General features: G+C 35.4%; 1 protein-coding gene and 1 long non-coding RNA gene across 4 annotated transcripts in view; both read right to left on the bottom strand.

Moving 5' to 3' along the window:
- The window catches only part of LOC145693400 (putative multidrug resistance-associated protein lethal(2)03659), a 309,144-nt gene that overhangs the window by 244,246 nt on the left and 40,989 nt on the right, over positions 1–23,909 (bottom strand). For all 3 annotated transcript variants that reach the window (XM_081769366.1, XM_081769367.1, XM_081769368.1), the window contains exon 3: positions 231–341. In XM_081769366.1, the coding sequence (XP_081625492.1) occupies positions 231–341 (111 nt within the window). The remainder of the gene's footprint in view (positions 1–230; positions 342–23,909) is intronic.
- On the bottom strand, positions 6,633–17,191 carry LOC145691900 (uncharacterized). Its single transcript, XR_014132583.1, has 3 exons — positions 17,051–17,191; positions 8,145–8,290; positions 6,633–7,172 (listed from the first exon to the last, which is right to left on the bottom strand). It is a non-coding gene; the product is annotated as an uncharacterized LOC145691900 (long non-coding RNA).

Raw genomic sequence — 23,909 nt, 5'->3', positions numbered from 1 at the left:
TTAATGTTACCTACACCTAGGCAAATACCATATTCTTCAGGATGAATACAGTTTAATAACCTTTATAGGTATTACAAATACGTAAAACGATCTCACCAAAATAAAAAAAAACACCGAATGATTGTGTGTGTGTGTAATATGAAACATTAACAAACGCTTATGACTTTTGGATTTATTACTTTGGACAGGTGCAAAGAAGAGATTTTTTAGTTTTATCCTGTGCTTCTCACCTTTCTAATCGATCGCCAAGTCGTTCAGAAGTGCTTTTGTTTCTCTGTTTGAATCCCTCCTTTGTCTTTATGTCCTTTTTTGAAAATATCCATGTAAGCGGCAACTTCCACCTGAAGATTATAAGATTATTTATCAATTAGTAGGTTTAAAGAAATCCATTTAGCCAATTACAGTGCTATATATAGACGAAAACTGACTATTGTAACAAAACATTAATCGAAAATATTACTTTCTTATAATAAGGAATTTCAAGTTCATCTACCGTATTATGTAATTTGACATTGAACCTTCTTCTTTTACACATTTTGTCAAATTTGTTTATTTTCTTAAATCCAGATAATCTCTAAAAATGTTATTCAAATAACCAATAAAATTATTTCATCGTATGTGCTTCGGATTCCACGTTAATCAGTAGGTTCCGTCTCATATAGCCTCGCTGCTGCAAGCGAAGTTAAACTTAAAATCAACTCAACTCTTCTAATATCTGATTATCAGTATTATTGATAGCTAGCTGTTCGGTTTACGATTTATTCCTCTTAAAACCAGGATACTTTTGGCTTTATTTTACCTTACACTTGGAATGCGAAAGATATACATTCAATTTTACATTCTGAAGATATTAAATAATCTTGTGATCCATTGAAAGCATATACATCAATACTTGTTCCACTTACAGATGGACATGAGAGCTTTGCTCCTCGATAGAAAAAAGAAAATTTGGAAATTTTTCTTGGAAATTTGGGCTTTTCATATATCATTTCCCTCCAAACTAAACGTTTTTCCTTTCAGTTTATTCGAATTTAATCACTTAAAAAAATTGAATTAGATTTAAATTTGATCGAGGTTTAAGGTCTACACATTTGCATTTTTTATCTCCTAGAGTACCAAAGCTTGTTATGAAGCGCTGAAACTGGATTTACTTGTAAAATTCATATATTTTATAGGCCAAATTTAATATCATGTAATATAAATTTAATTACTTCTTAATCTTTTTAGCTTTTGATGGCAAATATACTGATAGTAAACTAATGGACACGTTCCTCTTGGTCTTCGTAATTAGCTTTGGGAACCAGGTCAGTGAGTGCCTTTTGTTACTGCAGCGAAGCAAAACTAGTAAGATCATCTAACACTTAGTTGGTTATTTGTAAGATCATTTACAAATAAAGTAGGTTTAGCATTGATTTTTTTTCTTTTTTTACATTGAATGTGTTGTTCATAACTATTAATGTTATCATGTTAAAGAATAACTGCCAGAAAATTCCTGAAGGAAAGTGATGTAAGAGTTCTATCAATGCGAAACTATCTATATTTCTTGAGAACACCTGAAAAAAACGAACTATTAAATTTCTCAATGAATGCTCATATAGTTCAGATGAAATTTTGCTTGGAGCACTGTCTTCAATACCATTTTTTAATTTCTAATCGACTTAAAGCCTTATATGTACGAAAAACATCCTCTTGCACAACATTTTGGATCCATGTCAACCTTCTAGAATACATATTTTGTGTTCATGAAAGTTTAAATACTACCAAACTACCTTCCTTAACATGACAAATTCTTGCTATAAAGTTTCTGTTAGGCTACAGTATTTGAAAATGACAAATCGTAAGGGAAATAAAAAATATAGACTCTGCGTAGCCAATCAAGGGCAAATGCAGTCCTATCGTATTTATACGGAATTGTTCTCTCTATATTGTTTTGGTTAAAGAACTTCTCAATGAATCACAGCATTTCTTATACAGTAGTATGAAGAATCAGGAAGATCTTTGGGATCATCCATCGAGGTAATTCATTTAGGTATATTTCTTCACTATTAGTTTAAGCTCAGAATTTCAACTGAATTATGTATAATGCAACTGCATCAAGGAGGTAAATAATACCTCGTCTATATAAGCTTTCACAACAAATTTCTAGGATTGGTGCTGGCACCTGGAAAGTTGAAGATATTGCAACAAACTGTAGTGAGGATTATTCAAAGTAGGCTTTCTTCCTTCAATGCACTTATTAGAGTTGCCAAATTTCCGAGCTGCATTCGGAGTGCCTGGGTTTGAAATGCAATCTACGGATATACAAGCTTAAATATTAAATTCCCTATAATTAATTATCTACACATTATGCCTAATAATATATATTGTACTTAATTGTTGTTAATTTTTATAAGGATTACTTTTCGTTACAAACAAAATGCTGAACTTAAATTTTTTTCATTCTTGCACCTGTTTTATCGGGTAGCACCGATATTGTTTTCATTTACTGTTTAACAGAGGTAGGAATGAAGTCTAAAATTAGTTTCGATGGAAATGAACTGTAAAATGTTTTCTGCTTTGAAATCGATAATATCAACAGTTGATAGGAAGGATAATAATAATTGTTGTAAATCTGGGAGTGTTCGAGAAAGCAAATGCACCAAACTTGTTAAAATAATGCAATGTATTCTCGCTACATTAGTCAGTAATGCACCTGTCGAAGGAATGCTTCGTGTAATTAAAGCAGATAATAGAATATCAATTGAACTACTTATGGCCGAAACATGTGTTCAGATGCACTCTATAATATGTCAATTTTCCCACAAAAAGCTCTGGAAAATAGGACTCTTCTTTAGCAGTAAGAAGCTCCAAAAATATGAGTAATACGGTAAGTATGTATAATCACTAATATTTTGTTATTTTCAGTTATTGCAGTAAACGATTGGTTAGTAGTAACAGTAGTGTTAGTTGTTAGTAATAGTGGTTATGAGCGTTTGAAATACCGGTGGAAATAACACACAACAGAAAAATCTTTTAAATTTGTGTTTTCAATTACACATATGTTGCTGTCTCCGGGCTTGCCTTCAGTTCAATCTGACAACTTTACCAGAGATTTGCCTGTTTCATGACGTCATTAAAACTGATTTTAAGTCATTCTCCGGGGTTCGATGAGTGTGCCGCCACGGATTCTGAATATCCTAAACAATCGTGTAATGCTCCTTCTTCAGTACCAGTTTGAGTTTAAGGAATAGGTTCCCGAGAAGTCAAATTCGGGAATGAGGATGGTGAGTGATCTTGGGAATGATGTACTTCGCCAAGAACTGTGCCACAATTATTGCTAAGGACGAACATTGTCATTCAGGAGAAATCATCTACCGATTCTCGTAATGTGGTAACACAGGATAAACACGTTTCAGCAAGCGATCAAGAACGTCGTGATTGAAGAAACTTTTGATTGTTGCACCCTCAGGAACCCATTCTTTATGGACGATGCCTTGGCCGTCAAGAAAGATTATTAGCATATTCCTTGATTCCTGGAGGCGAATCTTTCGAATTGTAGTGAATTTGTTCCACTTCATTATATTTTTTGCGTCCTTATTGATGCGTCCTTTTAGATATTATTAGGAAGAGGAAGAGAAACTGGTTGGGACATTGCCTAAGAAGAGATTGTATCATGAGGGACGCCCTAGAGGGTATGGTGTCGGGAAAGAGAGGGAGGGGGCGAAGGAGACTACAATTAATGGATGATATAAAAAAAGAAAGATCATACGCGAAGACGAAGAAGTTAGCGGAGGATCGTGGAGCATGGAAGCTTCTCAGCTGCGGCAAGTGACCTGCCAATAAAGGCAGAATACCTATGATGATGATGATGATGATATTGATGCATCACATTGATAGCAACACGTTTGTCGTCTTTAACGATGGGATTCAGCAATGAAGTGTCCGACTCCATGGACTTAATCAACTCTGCTCACCACTCGACTCTGAGCTTTTTGCTCTTTAGTCAAAGAATGAGGCAGAAGCTTCACAAAACCTTCCTTTTTCCGATATCTTCTTTTAAGATCTTCTAGATCGTTCGTGGTTAATGTGGAGCACATTTTTCTTCATGAGGACAGTTAGGTGATGAACTGACTACAGCAGGTTCCTAACACACTTCACATTATCCTCTGCACAACTGGTTGACGTTTACTTTCGGGGCCATCAGAGACGTTTTTACGTCCATCACGATACCAGGTATAGCATTCAAACATACGACCATGAGATAAGGAATTCTCGCAGTGAACAGTTCTGATCATCTCATAATTCTCTTGCTGATTTTCCTACCTTACAACAAAACTTTCTCCATTTGTTCCATATATGAATCCATGACAATGAGAACGTGGTTGTCTTCGATGACCAATGTTAGAGAACACATGAATGCTCTATTTCCCAAATCTTCACCCATCTTGCAGAACATTCACATGCCAAATACTGTTTTGCCATTAGCAGTATAGCAGTATCAGAGTGTCAACATCAGTTCTGGAACCGTATTATGAAAGATATATGATATATATCTTTCAAATTGCGGATGGCCTTGTAAGTTTTAAACTGACAGATACAAAACGCTGAAATTTAGTGTCATGTGACTGTTGAGACCAGGCTGTTTCACATACTCTACAATATAACCAGATTACCAATGTTCCCAACGAAACAGAAAGTTTTTTTTTTAAATTGTACTCTGTCAAGTTATTATTATTTTAAATCTGCATGTTAAACGACCACTTACAATATCCATTTATTATACAATGTTGGAAACTAAGGGCGTTACATCCCACACAGCAATGAAATATTTTCAAAACGTTTCTAAAACGTGCCATCATTTTCCTTCAGAAAATGTATCCTACTTCCCTTAAGGAAATATATTCCATATGTTTTTGAAAACATTTTCCACATAATACTGAAAACATTCTCTGAATATACTCAAAAACGTTGTAGAAATATTTTATACGCCGTTAGAGAAGATTTCCAAAAAATGTTTCCTGTATGATTTCCAAACATTACTGAAAATGTATTTGAAACGTTTTATACAATGTTAACGGAATGGTTTTTAAAATGTTTCTCATGGAATATTTTAAAATTATTTACCAGTAACACAGACAATATTTTCCTACATATGCCAAAATATATTTAGTGAATATTTTTTGTACATCTCAGAAAATATTTAGAGAATAGTTTCTGTGCATGACAAAATATTTAGGGAATATTTTCTGCACATGACAAAATATTTACAGAAAATTTTCTGTACATGATAGAATGCGAAGCCCATAGGCCAACCCGGTTACCATTGCAGATACGGAAACAAGGTAAGATATAGAAGGAAATTTTTAAAATGCAGTAAGTTTTGTATTTATATTAGTATACTGCCCAATAGTAACGAGAAGTACAAAGCTGCCACTGTTGGATAACACTGAATGAAAGAAAGTGTGGTTTGAAATTATTTGGACCAAAGGGAACGGAAAGACACAATGAAAAATATAGTGCAAGACCCAATTTCGCGTCCTTCGTATCTGCTCTTCCTTCCCCCCCCCCCCAACACCGTGGTTGCTAAGCCACTGGCGTAGATATTGCATTTGCATGTTTATTCTTCACTGTGTCTCCTTTCAATTCTTCTTGGTGTAGCTAATTTTAAACCACACATTATTTCATTCGTGTAGCCCAACATGATGTATGGTAACGCATTTTCTTTATTGAGCGGTACACTAGTACAAAAACAAAAGTGTTGCTGGAATTTAAAAGTGTCCTTACATATCTAACCTTGTTTTCATATCTGCAATAGTAACCGAGTTGGCCTATGGGCTCCAGCCTTTTGCGTCATTGTGTATATATAATGGCTTCTTGCTGGGAACAAATAGTGGGTCGAAAACAAGGCGGCCATACTGTGACATAGCAGCTGGAAGAAAACATAATATTCTTCTGTCCAATTTTACCTGCTTAGACGCCTTTGCCTCACTCTGTCTTCAGACGAAAAACCATTGCGGCCCACAGACTCAGACAAAATAAATAAATTAATTAATAAATAAAAAAATAATAATAATAATAATAAAGAGTGTAAATTGTAACTACAATAATGTTAGCTTGTTCTCATAATTTTAAGCATTATTTTTTACTCAAAATCTTATTTATACAAATGGTTTCTGGGTGTTCCACTGGTGCTACTGGTATATGGCCACGTCGTGCATATATGTTATGTGACTTACGAGATTCAAACTGGATATCAGTGTGTTCATAATCGTCGCCTGCCAGTTTTGAAAGCGGCTGTATTGGATCCATTAAAAAAAAAAAAAAAAGGTTTAGACATCCAATTTAAGAAACAATTGTTGGCAAACCTTTTCCTATCTTAAAAATAATAAATTCAATATAGCCGCTTTGAAAACTGGCACGCGATGATTGTGAAGACTAATTTGCAGTCTGAACCTCGCAATATGACATAAGACACCCCAACATACATACACGGCGTGGCCACATACCAGTAGTAGCAGTGGAACACCCAGAAACATTCTGTGCATAAATAAGATTTTGAGGAGAAAAAAAAAATATGAGAGCAAGCTAATATTATGTAGTTATAATTTACACTGTCCACTATAATAAATATGCATATATATCAGTTTATATCGGTTAGTAGTTAAATAAAAATATAAATGTACACTATTCTGGTTTTATTTATTTAAATTCTCTTCAGCAGAATCTTCATGCTGCTCGTATTATTTGTTTCTATACATTAAGAACAATCTTCTCAAATATCAGAAATTCACATTTTAACTTGTAAAAACTTGTTCCAGGAAATTATGTCACTGACACGCTAATTCAATAAAAATCAACAACAACAATATTTATGGATGTTGCAAAAAATATGTTCCACAAATCTACGGCGCATGGGGAATAGATCTTTTCACGAAATGTCACTTTTTTGCTACTTTCAAGAAATATCACATTGCTGAATAACAAGAAATACTCATTTGCTTCTGTATAATCTCACTTTTGATTACCACAACTAACTCTAATTTCGACGCTGGGAATTGTCACTCCAAGTTCTGTGGAACTGCAGCTGAATTCTTAACTGATTTTCTTGTTCGTCTCTGTATGACATGTTGAAGCCAAATCCCAATAATCTACGCGATCTCATCGTTAGTTACGTTTCTCTCGTGTTGCAGTTTCTGAAAATAAAAATAATAGGCAGTGTTTAATAACATAATAACAGCAGGGAATGATTAGAGATCAATTATTACATCTTAAACTTACAAAAATATTTAAAATGTTTGTGTAGGACCTACAGCAGGTTGTGAAGACAATAATGTGTTACAAAAGTAACATCCTGAAGAAAGTGTAAAGGGCAAGGAAGACAACAGCTAAAGCTGAAGGTGACATACCTCAGACTGTAGCTTAATTACGGTCGTTTTAACATGTTGAAGTTGTCGCACTTTTATTTTTAAAAAGTATAGCATTTTATAAATATTAAACCTAATATTAAAAATAATAATAATTTGAAAACATGTGGCAGCATTTGAGTTGATGAAGAACTAGCGTCTCATTCCGAAGGCTCCGATCTCAAATCTGGGCCTGATCATTCTTTTTCCCTCAGTCGCACAAGATGAATGCCGAGATGGTTACTAAGGCTTTGATGACCGCTACCTTGCTCGATTTCTTTGCCATGGAGCAGGCCATACATATTACTTTGCCTTATACAAATGAATAATTTTGATAATGTAGGAATTAATCATGAAATGCTCAAGAAAACTACCAACATGACAGAACAATTCAGTAAAAAGATGAAATATATTTTATACATATTCAGCTCTCTCTTCCACGGACACTTAAGTGTAACGTGTCACTTGAGGACAGGAAAATTGCACATTTTGCTAAAATAAGGATTTCCAAAGCCTTTTAAATGTTATAACAGCGGTTGCAGTATATGCTTTTGGGAAATAAAGTTCACAGGAAGATGGTTCTGAGAAGTATTCATGGCACAATAGTAAGTATTTAAAGCGAAGAAAATAAAAAGGGCACCAGATTTTTTTTTTTTTAATACAATATTTTAAACATAGTGTATCCCTCTTCAAATGACAACTTCTATATTTTGTTTTCCACTCTGAAAATGAGATTAAAGAACAGTAGGGAGAGTTTCTTACCTATTATTGTGTTAGTGGTTAACGAGGAAAGCTCTTTCCTTTTGCAACGTGCCAATTAAATTGCTCAGCTATTGCACTTGTCTTTTTCATGATGTTTCTTGTGATGGCTTCTAAGCTGTGGCCTCCCAGTTTTTCATTTCTTAGACCTGTAATGAAATACACATTAAGCACTCAAGTAATAGTAATGGAAATTTAGAGCATACAACTGATGCCCTTAAACAAATTACATTGATTTTAAACGACAGTCTCACCGAGTCAGTTGCAATTGGCGCATCCTCAAAAATTAATATTTGCACTGACGTTTTATTTTTCCAATAAAAGAAAAATTACATACTAATTTTCAAGCAGTTGTACAGGTTTGGCAAAAACCATGGTTTTTATTGAAAAAAAAAGTTATTTTTTGTTAAAATAATGTACCGTCAAATGGGGTGAATAGAAACACATTTTTGGCTATATGAGTATATAAGTCTGGTGATGTTAAAGATTTCGGTATCAGATTATTCCAAACAAAACGTCCTAATATGCTAATGAAGTTCAGTAAACGTAACATTAATTTATCAGTTCCACTTTTCTTCACCTTGATTTTTCTTAATGTTTCTATTCATCCCATGGGTAGGGGTGAATAGAAACAATGACTTTATTTCCATTGTTGTTTCTTTTATACTATTGGAAAGGTTAAAAGAAACAGCGTATTTGTTGAAACGAACTATTTATTTAATACCTGCAAGATATAAGTTCAATAAGACCAGTATTATATAAGTTACAAACTTATAAAACAATACAATGAACAATATAGGTACAAACGACCATACAGTTTTGATGATATTTGAATAAGATTTAAACCACTGAAATCACCAGGGAAACTTATCATGAGTTGAGTTGATTTTGAGGTTATCGTCCCGTTCAGCAGCGAGGCTATATGAGACGTGGACCTACTGATTAACGTGGAATCAGAACCACATGAGCTTCCGCCGGGAATCGAACCCGGGTCTCCTACGCCAAAGGCGCGTACGCTAACCGCCTAGCCACGAAGGAGCCCGAAACTAATCATATACTTAAAGCGTGTTGACGAACTCCTAATAAAACCCAACAGTTTCGTAACAATATCCTCAGGTCCTTTTTTCCGCTTCTCAAGAATTTTCCACTCCTCAAGAAGTGTTTCTATTCACCCCACTAATTAAAAATCATAACAATAACCCAGTAAAGTTAAATTTTGATTAGAAATAATTTACAAAAGGAGAACTTTTACTATGAACGTCAGTAAATGAAACAACAAACTACAAAATAGGCATATGTTCAAATGCAACAAATATGAAAATGTCATACTTACCAAGAAAGTTTGAGGAGCGCTAAAATACCGTGTAAGATTTCAGTAACACATTTATGCTACTGTCGTCTAGCTCAGTGTTCCCAACTCAGTAAAACATTTTGTCTCTGCCCTGAACACTTTAGCCGTATAAGACTATGTTAAGAAATTTCAGTTTTCTTGATTAATTTATCGTCCAGATAAATCCAAAACTAATCTGGGAGTTTTGTTTCTATTCACCCCCATGTTTCTATTCACCCCATTTGACGGTACTCTATGTATTTATATTAGATATGGACAGAAATTAATTTGTTTCGTCTTGGTGTTATTATGCAACAACAAGGTTATGCTGAAAGGGAATCCAAACCGCTTCTCGGGTTACATCCAAGAGAAATTGTCCATTTGGAGACGAAACCGGGACTAATTGGTCACAAGTGAGATTGTCGACTCACTCACGAAGGACTCCTGATAAAAATACGTTATACTGATCTTTACATAGGCCTAGTTGTTAATATAATTGTCAAGAGTCATTTCGGAAGGACAAAAAGATAAGTAGTTACAGAAGTAAAAACATTATACAGAATTACATATAAATCAAGAAACTCCCGCCTTAGCCATTGGGAAAATCCTATTATTAGTTTAAATGTATTTGTATGTAAAATTTTAAGTTCAACGTATCATATTAAATGATAAATTTATTATGTAGATAACATTCAACAAAATTAAAACAAAGTCGAATCCAAGCTGATGTTGGAAGCTACGTAGGCAGTTGATACATTTTGCCAATTTCTATCAATATATTTAAGCAACCTTGGCTTCTTTATAAAACAACAGGCATTCAGGCAAGTAGAAATATACAATTTGGTTTCGTTTCGTATGTTTAGCCTTAACATCCTTATGAAATACAAAAGTTATCACGAAGAAGACTTTCGCTTAAAGGGACACCTAATCGCTACTTGGTTTACACTTGAAAGATGGGTTGAGGTTCGACCGAGAATTGAACACGGGACCCCTTGATTAAAAGATGAAAAGTAGATAAACATAATGCAGATGGTGTGACATGTGGAAACGTCACCATGAAGTTCACACGCTTTAAAGCATTTTTCGTTCTTTTTTTCTTTTTTTGGTTTAAACCTGTTGCGTTTTTTGAAAAAAAAAAAAAACAGCTGTTTAAACCAGCCAACCCTGCCGTTGTAAATTAGAAATTGATGAAAGCAACGTTTCTATAAAAAATATTATGAAATCTACAGGAAGACGAGGAATAATTTAACAGTTTTAGAATATACACGGTGGTTGTAAAGTCAATACCTATTTTTAATCTAGATTATCCTAGAAACTGGCATCAGCTTAGCTGGCCAGTTAACATTTTAGAAGTTGTGGAAAATGCGGGTGCATACGTTGCAATGTAACTTAATAACCAAATGGTGCACTCTAATAATGTATTCGATGAAAATAAAACTGTGATGAGTTGTTTAGTTTTAGAAATATTCATTGTTACAAATAAGAACTGACTTTACACCCACGCTGTATTCAGGGAGTAGTAATGCAGAAAACAAACTATTCGCGAACATGGATGAGAGATACTTTTTAGCATGCATTGTTTAACAAGTCACGTATTTCCAAACTACTTCCAAAGCAAAGCCTACACGAAGTTGTTCTATCAGAATTCATAAATATCAAATTCTGCGGAGAATTGTAGGTACTATAACGTCAGCAACCTATATTAATACACTAGTTTAGCACAGATTGAAAATATTATGTATAACTCAAGAAGCAGGTATTGTACATGGAAATTAAGATGAAATGAAACATTTAGTTTAACGTCCCACGTTTATGCATCCAGGGTGAGACGCTGATGATGAGAAATGAATGAAATAGTGGAATAAAGTAAGTGGGAGGAAACGGGACAGCCCCGAGAAAACACACGCACACGGTTTGTCTACCACAAAGACCGCTTGGCGCTAGCTGGGATCGAACCAAGGACCCCATGCAGCAGAGATGAACTACGTACTTTCTAAACGTTTCAACTAGTTCTTAACGTACTCGCTTCACTGTCAGACCAACAATTGAGCCTCTTTCACTCTAATATACGGAATTTTCAAAAACTCCGGTCCGATACGGTTTAAAGTGTATATATATTTTTGCATATGTATAATGTAATGCTTTATTAACTGTTATATTGTTTCATATCGTTGTATGCAAATTAGAATAATGAAAAATTGTACCTCTCTTACTTAAATTGACGCTATTTTACTATCGGATGTAGATTTAAATGTATAAATATGTACACATTCAATGTTCTTGTGACGTGTCCAACTCATACGTTCATGTTGTGAACAATTTGTATGAAAACGTGTGAAAATAAATACAATACAATCAGTGTTTGAAAAACCCGGACTTTTTTGAAAAAGCCGAACACACCTGGACCCATATGGGGTTTTTCGGGATTAATTGTTTTTTCTTCGGGTTTCAGGTTTTTTTTTTTTTAAATATTCCAATGCCTTTAGGGTAAAAGTGTTAAAATGTGATTTATATTTCAAGATTATGATTGTCACAACTTGCAACAATTTCACTGCTGTTTTGAAAAATGACTGTCATTTTGAAATTTTACGTTGGATCGCCGCCAAAATATATACAGTTAATTTAGAGTGTCTTGTGCTTCTACTCTGAAAATTTCAACTTGAAAAACTGAAAATTGCGGCGTGGATACCCGCTATTTTGAAATTTTAGGTTGGTATGCCGCCAAAATCTGAACATGAGAAATTTAGTTTGTCTCGTACTTGTACCCTGAAAATTTAAACTTAAAAGACGGAAAGTGGTACCCTGTTGTACGCGTGGTACAGGCAGACGAACGAACAAATATAGAACGAATCAGCATAATACCCTCACTGACATTCGCCAAATTTATTAATTGAGAACAAATATATTAATTTAATTTAAACAAATCAATCTGTAACTCATGTTTTATAAAATAAAAGTTTCAAAATGTCTTAAATAAAATTAAATATTTTCTAGCGTAAAATAAATGGTTCTATTGTTGAAGTTCACTTCCGATACTTTGTGCGTTGAATTACGGGAATTTCCCGAGCACTTGTTGCAAGACCGTTCTCCCAGAAAATTAATTTAAAACAATTAACATATATGTAGGGTGTTTTAAAACAACACCGACACCGGTTTGGGAGGTGATACCTGACACCAACGTAAGACAAAAAGTATAGATCAACCTAGGTGAACAAATGCTTCCTTTCGGAGTTATAAGCTGCCGAAAACATGAACAAGAGGTGGTTGGCCAGTACTCCAAATTATATGCCAGTAGCAAGGCTAACTCTATAAAAATTGTTGCGTGAGTACCGCAGGATTCTGAAACGCGTATTTTTGGACAGTGCACATCTCAGTTTTTAAGTGAAGTCTCGACACGACTATGGTAGGTACCACAGTTTTGGCGCTATAGACCTTTAAAGTTTATCTTTTCATATTTTCGGCAGCCTACAAGTCCGAAAGGAAGCAATTGTGCACCCAGGTTGGTCTATACTTTTTGTCTTATTTTGCTGTCAGGAATCATCTCAAAAACGTTGTCGATGTTGTTTTGAAACACACTGTATAATTCAATTTCATAAAGTAAATGTTTCAATATGTCTTAAATGAAACTAAATATCTTACAGCGTAAAATAAACAGTTTTATTAGGGACGCGGTGGCTCAGTGATAGAGCGTTCACCTCCGGTGCTTGGGGTCCCTGGTTCGATTCCAGCTCGCGCCGTGTCGACTTCTTGGTGGATAAACACCGTGCTCGTGAGTTTTCTCGGGTTCTTCCGTTTCCTCTCACTTGGTTCATTCCACCATTTCATTCATTTCTCATAATCACGGTCTCCTTTAGCCTAACAGGCATAACCGTGGGACGTAAAACTGAAAGATATCATTTCATTTTTTTCAAATAGTTTTATTGTTCAAGTATTCAGTTCCAATGCTTTGTGCGTTTAATTGCTGAAAATTCCCGAGCACTTATTTCGCGACGAAGGTTTATTATTATTTTCCGAAAATGCAAGCTTTCTTTACTGTACATCGAAACTTCCACTAGTACAAAGTTTGAATTCAGGACTTGAAATAGTAAGCGTTACGCACCCTTCGAAACTCCGAGCACTAAGATTCTTAAATTTGACACGATTTTTTACGCTATTGCTGCTGTTGATTCTACAGAAAGCTAGTTGAAAAGTAGCAACAAATAACTAAACTAAACTGTTGTTGGAAAACCAAACTCTACTGAAGAATACCAGTGTTACCATCAAAGATAATAAAAATAATACTAATAGTTTTATTAATACACTACATATTTACTAGTAGTATCAGCACCTATAGCACTAAACCCATCAGATGTATGAGGGATAATGTCCTTCGGCGTCGCTAAGTAAGCGAGCACACTATTCACGGAAAGTATTTTCTAAAATATAAAAATGCATATTTTACTTGAAATAGGATATAAGCACATTCCATAAATTAATTTGTTCTATAATTATCTCAATCTAAGGTACGGCTTTTTAAAATGCATTCAGTGCATTAAGAACTTTATAAAGGCCTCACTTTGGATGTTGTATACCTTAACGTGAAAGCACCTAATTTGCCCAAGGAAAGTCCAAAATCTGATAAGAATCACTTCCAATGTGATCACGTTAATTCCACCAATAATATACTAACGAAAATCTCAAAAACCCAGGTGGGTCCAACCCGAAAAAACCCGGTGTTTTTTTTCCGGGCTGGACCCACTTGGGCAAACCCTGAATACAATACAATACAATACAAGAATAATTGTAATTTTTCGGCAAATCTAGTCTGATGGCCCCCTTCAATTTTATATATGCTAGGTGAAATATTTACATTCGCCTGCCGCAAATCACTTAAGAGACAATAACAAAATTAGCGAAAGAATTATAATTTTTCAACAAATATTTCGAGCGGCACGCCAATAGTAAACCTGCACACAGAATTAGGCAATACTCTAGCAGGCTGTTGTACCAAATTTTGACGCATTTCTTGCATCTTCCAGTTTCTTTTTGCAGAACATGCACTAAATGAAAAATCCTTTAAGTTTCACGTCCCACGCTTATGCCGCTTAGGCTAAAGAAGACGGTGATAATGAGAAATGAGTGAAATGAAGAAAGTGGGGGGAAACGGGAGAACCCCGAGAAAACCCACGAGCACGACGTTTGTTCACCACAAAGTCGACACGGGCGAGCCGGCATCGAACCAGGGACCCCAAGAACCGGAGGTGAACGCTCTAGCACTAAGCAACCGCGCCTCCCTATGCACTAAATGAGGAGCTCTAGAAGAAAAAGCGAAACAACTTGTGCTAGGTAGCCAGTAAAAAAACAAGAACGCTATTTAACCGAGTCACGGCAGAAGCACAGCAGGGGGGCCCGAGCGACAGCGTAGGGAGCAGGAACATCAGCGACAGGGGGGTGGGGGGTACGCATAAAAGAGGATGGTCATTCACAATATTTGTAATTATTCTTATCTTCAAAAACACTTAATTTCGATCCTTTAAAAAAAAAACACCTTTCACAGCTAATACACGTGTGTTACACCCCCTTTCTTTCTCACCTTTACGACTGAAAATAGTGTATGCAGGGCTATTGCCTCTGTTCTGAATTTTTCTTTGTGAATACATCTTTTCCACACTTTGCGCAGTTGATTTTACGCGCTTCACCATACCATGACTCTGCATAAACTTTATAATCCTTCTCTCTTTACTACACAATTCTTTAAAAAAAAAAAAATCACATTACGGCCATCGCAGATGTTCACAACTGACGTATGAACCGGAAATTCCCGTCGCTTACTCTTACCCTATTTGCATTCAAAATCCATTTCAATAAGCTGTGCAATGACAGAAATAACTTACATTCATACTCTTATTCCTTCACGAAAAATACTTCACATTTTACCTATAAATTTTGCTCTCGATGTAAACGTCTGCTCGAATGAACCCCACAATTATCATAACCCAGTGGTGTATTTAAGGGGGGCTTCCGGGTTTAAGCCCATTGAAATTGTACTTACTATATTAAAGTAAATAAATTATCTTTCAGAATTTTTTCATCTCCAGGAACAAAGTTAGCCAAGCGTCTGTCCCCTAAAAAAAATCGTGAATACGTCATTAAAATGGTAATATACGCGCCATTATCCCTTGATCAAAATAGAAGAGTACGTGCCTGCTCCCTTCGGAAGCACCCCCTTGGGCCCCCGCCTTCACCCTCCATGACTCGGTTAGATGGTATTCGTGCTTTTTAGTAGCCCCCTAACACAGATTGATTTCTATTTTTTGTACTGTACTTCTTATCCACACATCAGGACTCAGTATAAATACGCAAATCGTAAAAGAATTGTAACTTTTCGACAATTAATTCTGACGGTCTCCTTGAATTTTATCTATGCCAAGTGAAAAATTTATACTTCGCTTGGCGAAAATCATTGAATACATAACAAGAAAGAAAGTGGCGAAAGAATTATATCTCAGTAAGTATTTCGAGCAGTGTTTCTTCCAGACCTGTTTTTGGGAGGGCAGTGCCCCCCGGAGCATCGAAAACAATACGTTTACAATAATAACTAGAATAGTATTAGCAATGCCCCCGGAACATTACTTCTGAAAGAAACATGATTTCGAGTGGCACGCCAGAAGTAAATCTACACGCAGAATTATTATAACCTGTCATTAAAATGGTAATATACGCCTGGTAACTCTTTACTTTGGGCAAGGTAGTAATATTATAAAATACAAATCGCCGAGCGAGCGTTAGCGATTGAAGGCGGATTAGAGCCCCGTAGGGCACGTTATCTTCTGTCTTTCCTTCTTGAGAACTGTAACTAACTGCAGGAACAGGTTCAGATGAATGGTTTATTGCCACTGCCTTGCCTAAAGTAAAGACTTGCCCACATCTTTTCCCTTTGGAAAGCATCTACTCGCTCCTGTTGTCCTCCACCTTCGCACTGTTCTGATTCAGATAGTATTGTTGCGGGAAGTTTCTAGAACACAGGTCCCCATATAGGTTAACAGATTTCTTTCTCTGTACCAAAGTAAAGTATTTAATTCACATAGTATTGCCGAGCGAGCGTTAGCAAGTGAAAGCGGGTTAGAGCCCCGCAGGGCACGTTGATTTCTGTCTATATTACATATAAATGGGAAGGGAGACCTGTGTTCTAGAGCCCTGCCTATTGGTGCTTTTTAGTGGCCACGTAGGCTGATTTGTATTTTTTGCACTGTAGTTTTTACGTGATACATCCGGCCCCGTATATATATACGCAAATCATAAAATAATTTTAATTTTTCGACAATTACTTCTGACGCTCCCTTAGAATCTCATCTATGCCATGTGACGTATTTCAAATCGCCTATCGAAAATCACTTAGGAGACAATAAAAAGAAAGTCATTAAAATAATTCATTTTTCAGCAATTATTTCGAATGGTGAGCCAAAAGAAACCTGCACGGTATTTTATGTATAATCATAAACAATGGAAATCTAGCCTCCCACATGAATTTATTACAGACAATAAAGCTAAATTTTACAGACAATAAAGCTAAATTATTTTATGTAATCGTTCTACTTACCGACTTTTGTTGTAAGCTTCATTTCATTTCATTTCGGCCTCCAATTGGACACCTTCTTCATAGGCACGACCGTTCAGATCCAGATGCCTTCTTCCTATTTATATAATAAATATAACTGTAAAATGGTAACATTCGAATTAGTGTTTCACACGAATCTTTGATCTTTAGAATTGCCGGGATTCTGTCACAACTTCACAGGAACAGATCAACATTCAAATTCAACATATCGCGCAAGGAATGCTGGTACTTTTGAAAAACAAATGACGGTTGATGTAGCGATGCTATTTTGCGATCTGAAATAAATGCCTGTGCGATGTCACCAAGATATTATAAATTTCAAATTTTTAACAAATATATTTATTTGATGCTGCTATAATTAGTATAATGATTGGTAATAATGCTACTACGATACTCTTGTGAGAGAATTGATTCAACATTCGATAAAATATTCTGGAAATAATTCTAAAATATTGCATGAAAATATTTCATTTAAGTTACAGGACAAGGTAACAAAAACATTTCCATACAAAATTAATAGGCGTTTTAAAAATATTTCTGAAAAATATTTCTCATATTACGAACGAATTTATTTTTAAAATATTCGAAATATTTTAAAAATTATATTTCATATGTTTTCTTGTAAGAATAGAAAAGATTGCATATGACATGTTGGAAAACATTTTATTCTGTTCACAGGCCTATTCTGTTTTCTTTATCATGTAGGCCCTATGTAAAACATTTTTAGTGTTACTTCGAAAACATTTTCTCTTTCAACTACAGGTAAAAAGTGCGGGGGGATGCCGCCCCCACCTGGCAAAAATATGTACGGTTTCTCCCCAGTTCCTAAAAAAAATACAATGGTCAAAGATAGTCAGGGGCAATGGCGTGACGTCATCCGCTACCTACCGTCCCCCCACCTTTTCAAATCCACTTTTACCCCTGCTCTCAACATTGAAAACATATTACATTACATTCAACACAATATTTCTATTACAATTTGTGAAAATTTTCCTTACATTATTTTCTACTAACGTTCTAAAAATGCGCATCCTGTCAGTGGCGTATTTACGATTTTGTTTCGTGGAGGGAATTTTTGCTAACTTTATTCCTGGACATGTGAAAATTGTTCAGGATATTTTATTTACTTTAATATAGTAAAACAAATTTTGGTGGGACTTAAGCCCGGAAAGCTTATTTAAGGCCACTGCTTCCTGTACTTCATTAAATGTTCTCCAAACACATTTTAAAAAATATTTCCGGCAAAATACTTCTCAGATCTAACAATGAATATGTTTTCTCTAATAACGGAAGAGTATATTCTGAAAACAATGTAAAAATGTTTCTATAATAGACCTATATCAGAAAATGTTGTTCACTAAAGACACAAAATATTTTCCAAAACAGAATGGAAAACATTTTTCTATTCATTTTTAATGTTTTCTTTTATCTGCTTTAAAGTTTTATATTCAAAATTTGATAAAATATTCTGGAAATAATACTAAAATATCATACGAAAATATTTAATTTAAGTTATAGAAGAAGATTACCAAAATACTTTTGTAAAAATTAAGTAAACCTTTTAAAAACATTTCTGAAAAATATTTCTTATATTACGAAATATTTTTTTAAATATTCTAAATGTTTTTATAATATATATTTAATACGTTTTCTCGTGAAAATAGAAAATATTGCAAATAACGTATTAGAAAACATTTTTTAAATATGTGGAGTATATTTCGTTTCATTGTTTTCCGTATGACATATGGAAAACATTTTTAGTATCATTTCAAAAATATTTCCCTTCTCAACAGTGAAAATATATTAAATTAGATCCAAAACAATATTTCTAATATATTTTGTGAATATTTTCCTGGATTTACTTTCCGGCAAGCATTCTCAAAATGTACTCCAGGTAATTTTTGAAATGTTTTACAAACATTTTTGGGAAAATATTTTCGGGAAATATTTGGAATACATTGGGGAAACCAGCATGGAAATGTACAGAGAAGGAAAATCTTTTGGAAACCAAGGAAAATATTTTCTTTTGATTGAGGAAATATTCCTTGCTGTGTGGGATCATCACAAAACATTAAGAAACAACCAAATTTTGAAGGATTCTACAACAGTAATAGCCCAGTGAGATGAACGAGATAATGCATATTCGAAATTCCTTAGTGTCGAATACTGAGCCATCATGTGAATCTGATGTGATGTAAATACTTAATCTGATTTTGAACAAATAGAAACGAAGTAACAATGAATTGAAAATTGACTTCTGGCTTATGGCCCGCGACTTTGACACGCCCGGTATATATAGGGTAAACCTTTTATCTTGATACGCCCTTATAGCTTTTAAACCAATGGGCAAAGAACGCTGAAATTTTGTACCATGCAAACACGTGCACTGTAATACCACAAGGTTAAAAGTGTTGACAACCTAACAGAAAATTGTAATTTTTCTAATGGCACTACATATTCAGGTTATTTAAGTTAATACATCTCCTTCCGAGAAGTCCTTCCCTGATTACAGAAATTGATAACTCAGGCTAGAAATAAGATAGAAATATGAAACTGGTGTTGAATTGTTTACAAACTATAAAAGTTTTTGTCTGTGTTAGGATTGTTCTGTTTTACCAAGAATTGTGGTTTGGACGTCCGTGCCTATCTCGATAGGACATTTCCTGGGCGATGGATTGGTCGTGATGGACCAACAGCTTGGCCTCCACGCTCTCCTGACATAACCCCATTAGACTTCTTTTTATGGGGTTATGTCAAGGATGAGGTCTACCGAACACGTGTACCAGATCTTGAAACCCTGCAGCAACGAATAACCACAGTCGTTGCATCGATCCCTCCAGTGATGTTGGCTAATGTGTGGATGGAAATTGAGTATCGCCTAGATGTGCTACGTGCTACCAAGGGTGCTCATGTGGAAGTGTACTGATGTGACCAAAACTTTTATAGTTTGTAAACAATTCAACACCAGTTTCATATTTCTATCTTATTTCTAGCCTGAGTTATCAATTTCTGTAATCAGAGAAGGACTTCTCGGACATCCTGATGTACATATTTCAAATTAACGTGTGAAACAAAATCATATAATACCACGTTAGTCATGCAATGTCATCAAAAATAACTAAATTTAGAAGGGTTCTGCAACAGTAACAACGCAAGAAGACGGAAGGGGTAATCCACATCTTAAGTGCCTTAATACCGAATACTACGGTCATCATATGATGTATTATGAATAAATAGAAACAAAGTTAGAAGGCATTAAAAATTTGACTTTTTTCAGAAGACTTTATTTTAAAACTTTTATTTCGAAAAAGTATTTAGATAGTTATCACATCTGATTACGTAGATGGCTTTCAATAGACAAAGATCATACAGACATTTGCAGCATTTTGATACTCAAATCATTCCGAAGTTCTGGGCGAAAAATATTAAATGTTATAGATTGCTCAAAATGGCTTGTGAAACTTTTTAAAAACAGTTTTTGATTTATTTTGTTCCTGTAACATTCAACGATATTTGGTAGGTGTTATTACAATTTCTCCGAATTACATTAAGCAGTAATGCGAACTTTGCCCATTTTTGAGATATCAAATTACTGTAAATGACTGTATAATTTTCACATCCATTAAAAGCTATCTATGCAATTGGATGAGGTATTTATCTAAATAGTGTTTCAGAATAAAGTGTAAAAAAGTCAAATTTTTAATGCCTTGTAACTTTGTGTCTATTTATTCATAATACATCATATGATGACCATTAGGGATGGTACCGAGACCGAGACGGCCTTTTATATACCGAGACGAGACCGAGATCGAGACGGCCTTTTATCCACCGAGACGAGACCGATACCGAGACGGAGCTCTATAAATCGAGACGAGACCGAGACGAGACTTAGGTCAGTCTCGAAAGTCTCGGTCTCGTCTCGAATATTAATATAGACAGCTATTAAGATTGCCCTTTACTCAAAATTTGTTTCGTTGCTGTGTTAGGTAATATGGGAACGGTTGACTAATGTTCAGTGGCGTATTTAGGGGATGGCTATCGGACTGAAGCCCCTCCCGAAATAGATTTGTGATCATACGCATTGCACGTACAACACAAATATTTCTTACTCGTTCTCAAGCCTCTCCCGAAACATAATCCACTGCTGATGTATATAGTCTTCTCTGTCTCTCTCTCCCTCTCTCAACACACACACACACACACACACACCCACATATATATACCAGCAGATCCAGGATATGATCGAGGGTATCGAGTGTAAAGAAAGAAGTAGGATTGAAGCCCATTTTATACAGTGTATAGCTGAGCGTCAAGGGGAGGTATAACCCCTTTAACACTCCCTTTGGATCCTCGCCTGTATATCATATCTAAGTAAAAGGAAGAGTTTGTTTGTCTGTGCGTCTGCGTGCCTGTCTTTCTGATTGCCTGTGTGCGGCCTGGGGACCAGACGAGAGTCCAAGTATTACCAAATTTGGGTGACAAGTATCATGACCCAGGCCTCAGACCAAGAAGAAGCGTTTTTTAAAATTTTGAATCAGGAGGGGCTTAGGGGGGAGGCGTTTACCGGGACATGTAAAAGTAGTAGAAAATGACCGATATTAGTGTCGAATACATAGTTTTCGCAGTCGCTGAGATCAATGGTGACACTTCCATTAGCGATGACTTTCAAATTCAGCTACCAGTGCATGCAGGCCGGGGTTCACCTGCGGGGGAGGGGAGTACCGAGACATGTAAAAATAATACAAAATGACCGATATTAGTGTCAAATAGTTTCCGCGTTCTCTGAGATCAATGGTGAAACTCCGGTCGCATTAATTTCCAAATTCACTCCATTCAGCTGCGGGCCGGAGTTCACAGGAGGGATACCGAGACATGTAAAAGTAATCCAAAATGGCCGGTATTAGTGTCAAATGTATAGTTTTTGCGGTCGCTGAGATCAATGGTGTCACTTCCATTAGCGATGACTTTCAAATTCAGTTACCAGTGCATGCGGGCCGGAGTTCACCTGCTGGGGAGAGGGTACCGAGACATGTAAAAATAATACAAAATGACCGATATTAGTGTCAAATACATACAGTAGTTTTCACGGTTGCTGAGATAGTGATACTCCCACAGGCCTTGAATTCCAAATACTGGTCCCTTGCGGAACATGGGCATTTCATCTAGTTATAACTTATATAATAGTCATATATATTAAAAATGCTGATTTTTTTTACATGCTGTGTGAAATATGGAAGGGGAAATTCTTCTAGATTCTCTGCAATACCACTAGATAAACAAGCAGTGTTGCCAACGCAACATAAAGTTGTAATTACTCAAATTGCTCTACGTTTGATATTACATATTTGTGTTCAGTTAATTGAGTTTAGTGCGTGGGTTTTCTCGGGGTTCTCCCGTTTCCTCCCACTTTCTTCATTCCACCATTTCATTCATCTCTCATCATCACCGTCTCCTTTAGCCTAACCGGCATAACCGTGGGACATAAAACTCAAAAATTTCATTTCATTTTTTAAATTGAGTTTAACGCCTCTTTCAGCAGCGAGGCTATATGAGACTGAACGTACTGATTAACGTTGAATCTAAACCACATGAGCTCCCGCCGGGAATCTAACCCGGAGGGTCTTTCACGCCATAGGCTAACTGCTTAGCCACGAAAGAACTCTACATATTTCTAATTTAGATATTAAATTAAACCACAAAAGCACATATATTATTCAGTGTAACAAAGGACAATACATATCACTAACATCAACATTTTGGAGATCTCTAATAACTCAAATGGCAGGAACATTATAACATTAGTGTTCAGTAGTTTTAATTACAAGTCGCAGTTACATTATTTTAAGCAATGTTGCGCACTTAAATAAATTGCTAAATATTATTATAAATATAATGCAAATAACGTAGCTAGAGTGCAAAATATTTTAAAATTACTCGTAATTTGTTTTATGGTGCAAGAATGTTTTCAAAACACGATGTTTTTCATTGTCTTTGGGCTACTTATAATGTTAATGTCAGTTTTCTTTCCAGCAATAGCCTACATGTAAAAGCAAATTGTAACTGAAATTAAACGTAACTGACAACTTTTCAGTAGCACTAGTTGTTCTCCCTAAGCCTTAGGCCTGGTGTATTTTTTAGATTAAAACACTGCTTTATTAAAATTTTAATTACGCCCTAACTGCATTTCATTTGTTATAGTTTGACCACCGACCACCTCAAACTCGATCCATACCATATAGCTATATGTAATTATTCAAAGATTTACAGTGTGTTGATTTTTGGTTTCTTTTTTGTTTTAGTTTAACGTCTCACGGTTATGCTAGGGCGGCTAAAGGAGACATGGAGTTACTGATCATAGTGGGATCCGAAAAACTTCGGTCGTTGAACATTACCGCCATCGAGAATCGAACTCGGGACTATGCGAACCAAAATCAAGCGTACTAGCCACTACAGTAAATGGGGGTTCTTACATTGCGTTGATTTAAATAATTGTGTCAGTGTTGCCAGATCCGAAGATCAAAAAGTAGCGTGTCTGTGCTCCAAAAGTAGAGGATATGAACTATTTGTAGCCCAAATATATAGAAATGAATTATTTGGCAACTAATGACTGGTACTAATGAAATATTTTTTAAAATAGACCGGAAAATGAGATGGACATATTGCAAGACGAAATTATGATCGATAGACGAAAACAATTTTAGACTGGATACCACGTGACAAAAACAGTAGGAAATGTCCACATACAAGAAATTGTGACAAAATCAGGAACCACTGGGAAGTAACCTGGAAAAGAATTACCCAAGATAGATAGTTGTAGAGAAAACTTGGGAAGACTTCATCC

The sequence above is a fragment of the Thermobia domestica genome, chromosome 8 (genome assembly GCF_964235325.1).
Source record: "Thermobia domestica chromosome 8, izTheDome1.hap1.1, whole genome shotgun sequence".
NCBI lineage: Eukaryota > Metazoa > Arthropoda > Insecta > Zygentoma > Lepismatidae > Thermobia > Thermobia domestica.
The sequence above is the reverse complement of the archived record's forward strand: the minus strand, read 5'-3'. Positions and strand labels throughout refer to the sequence as shown.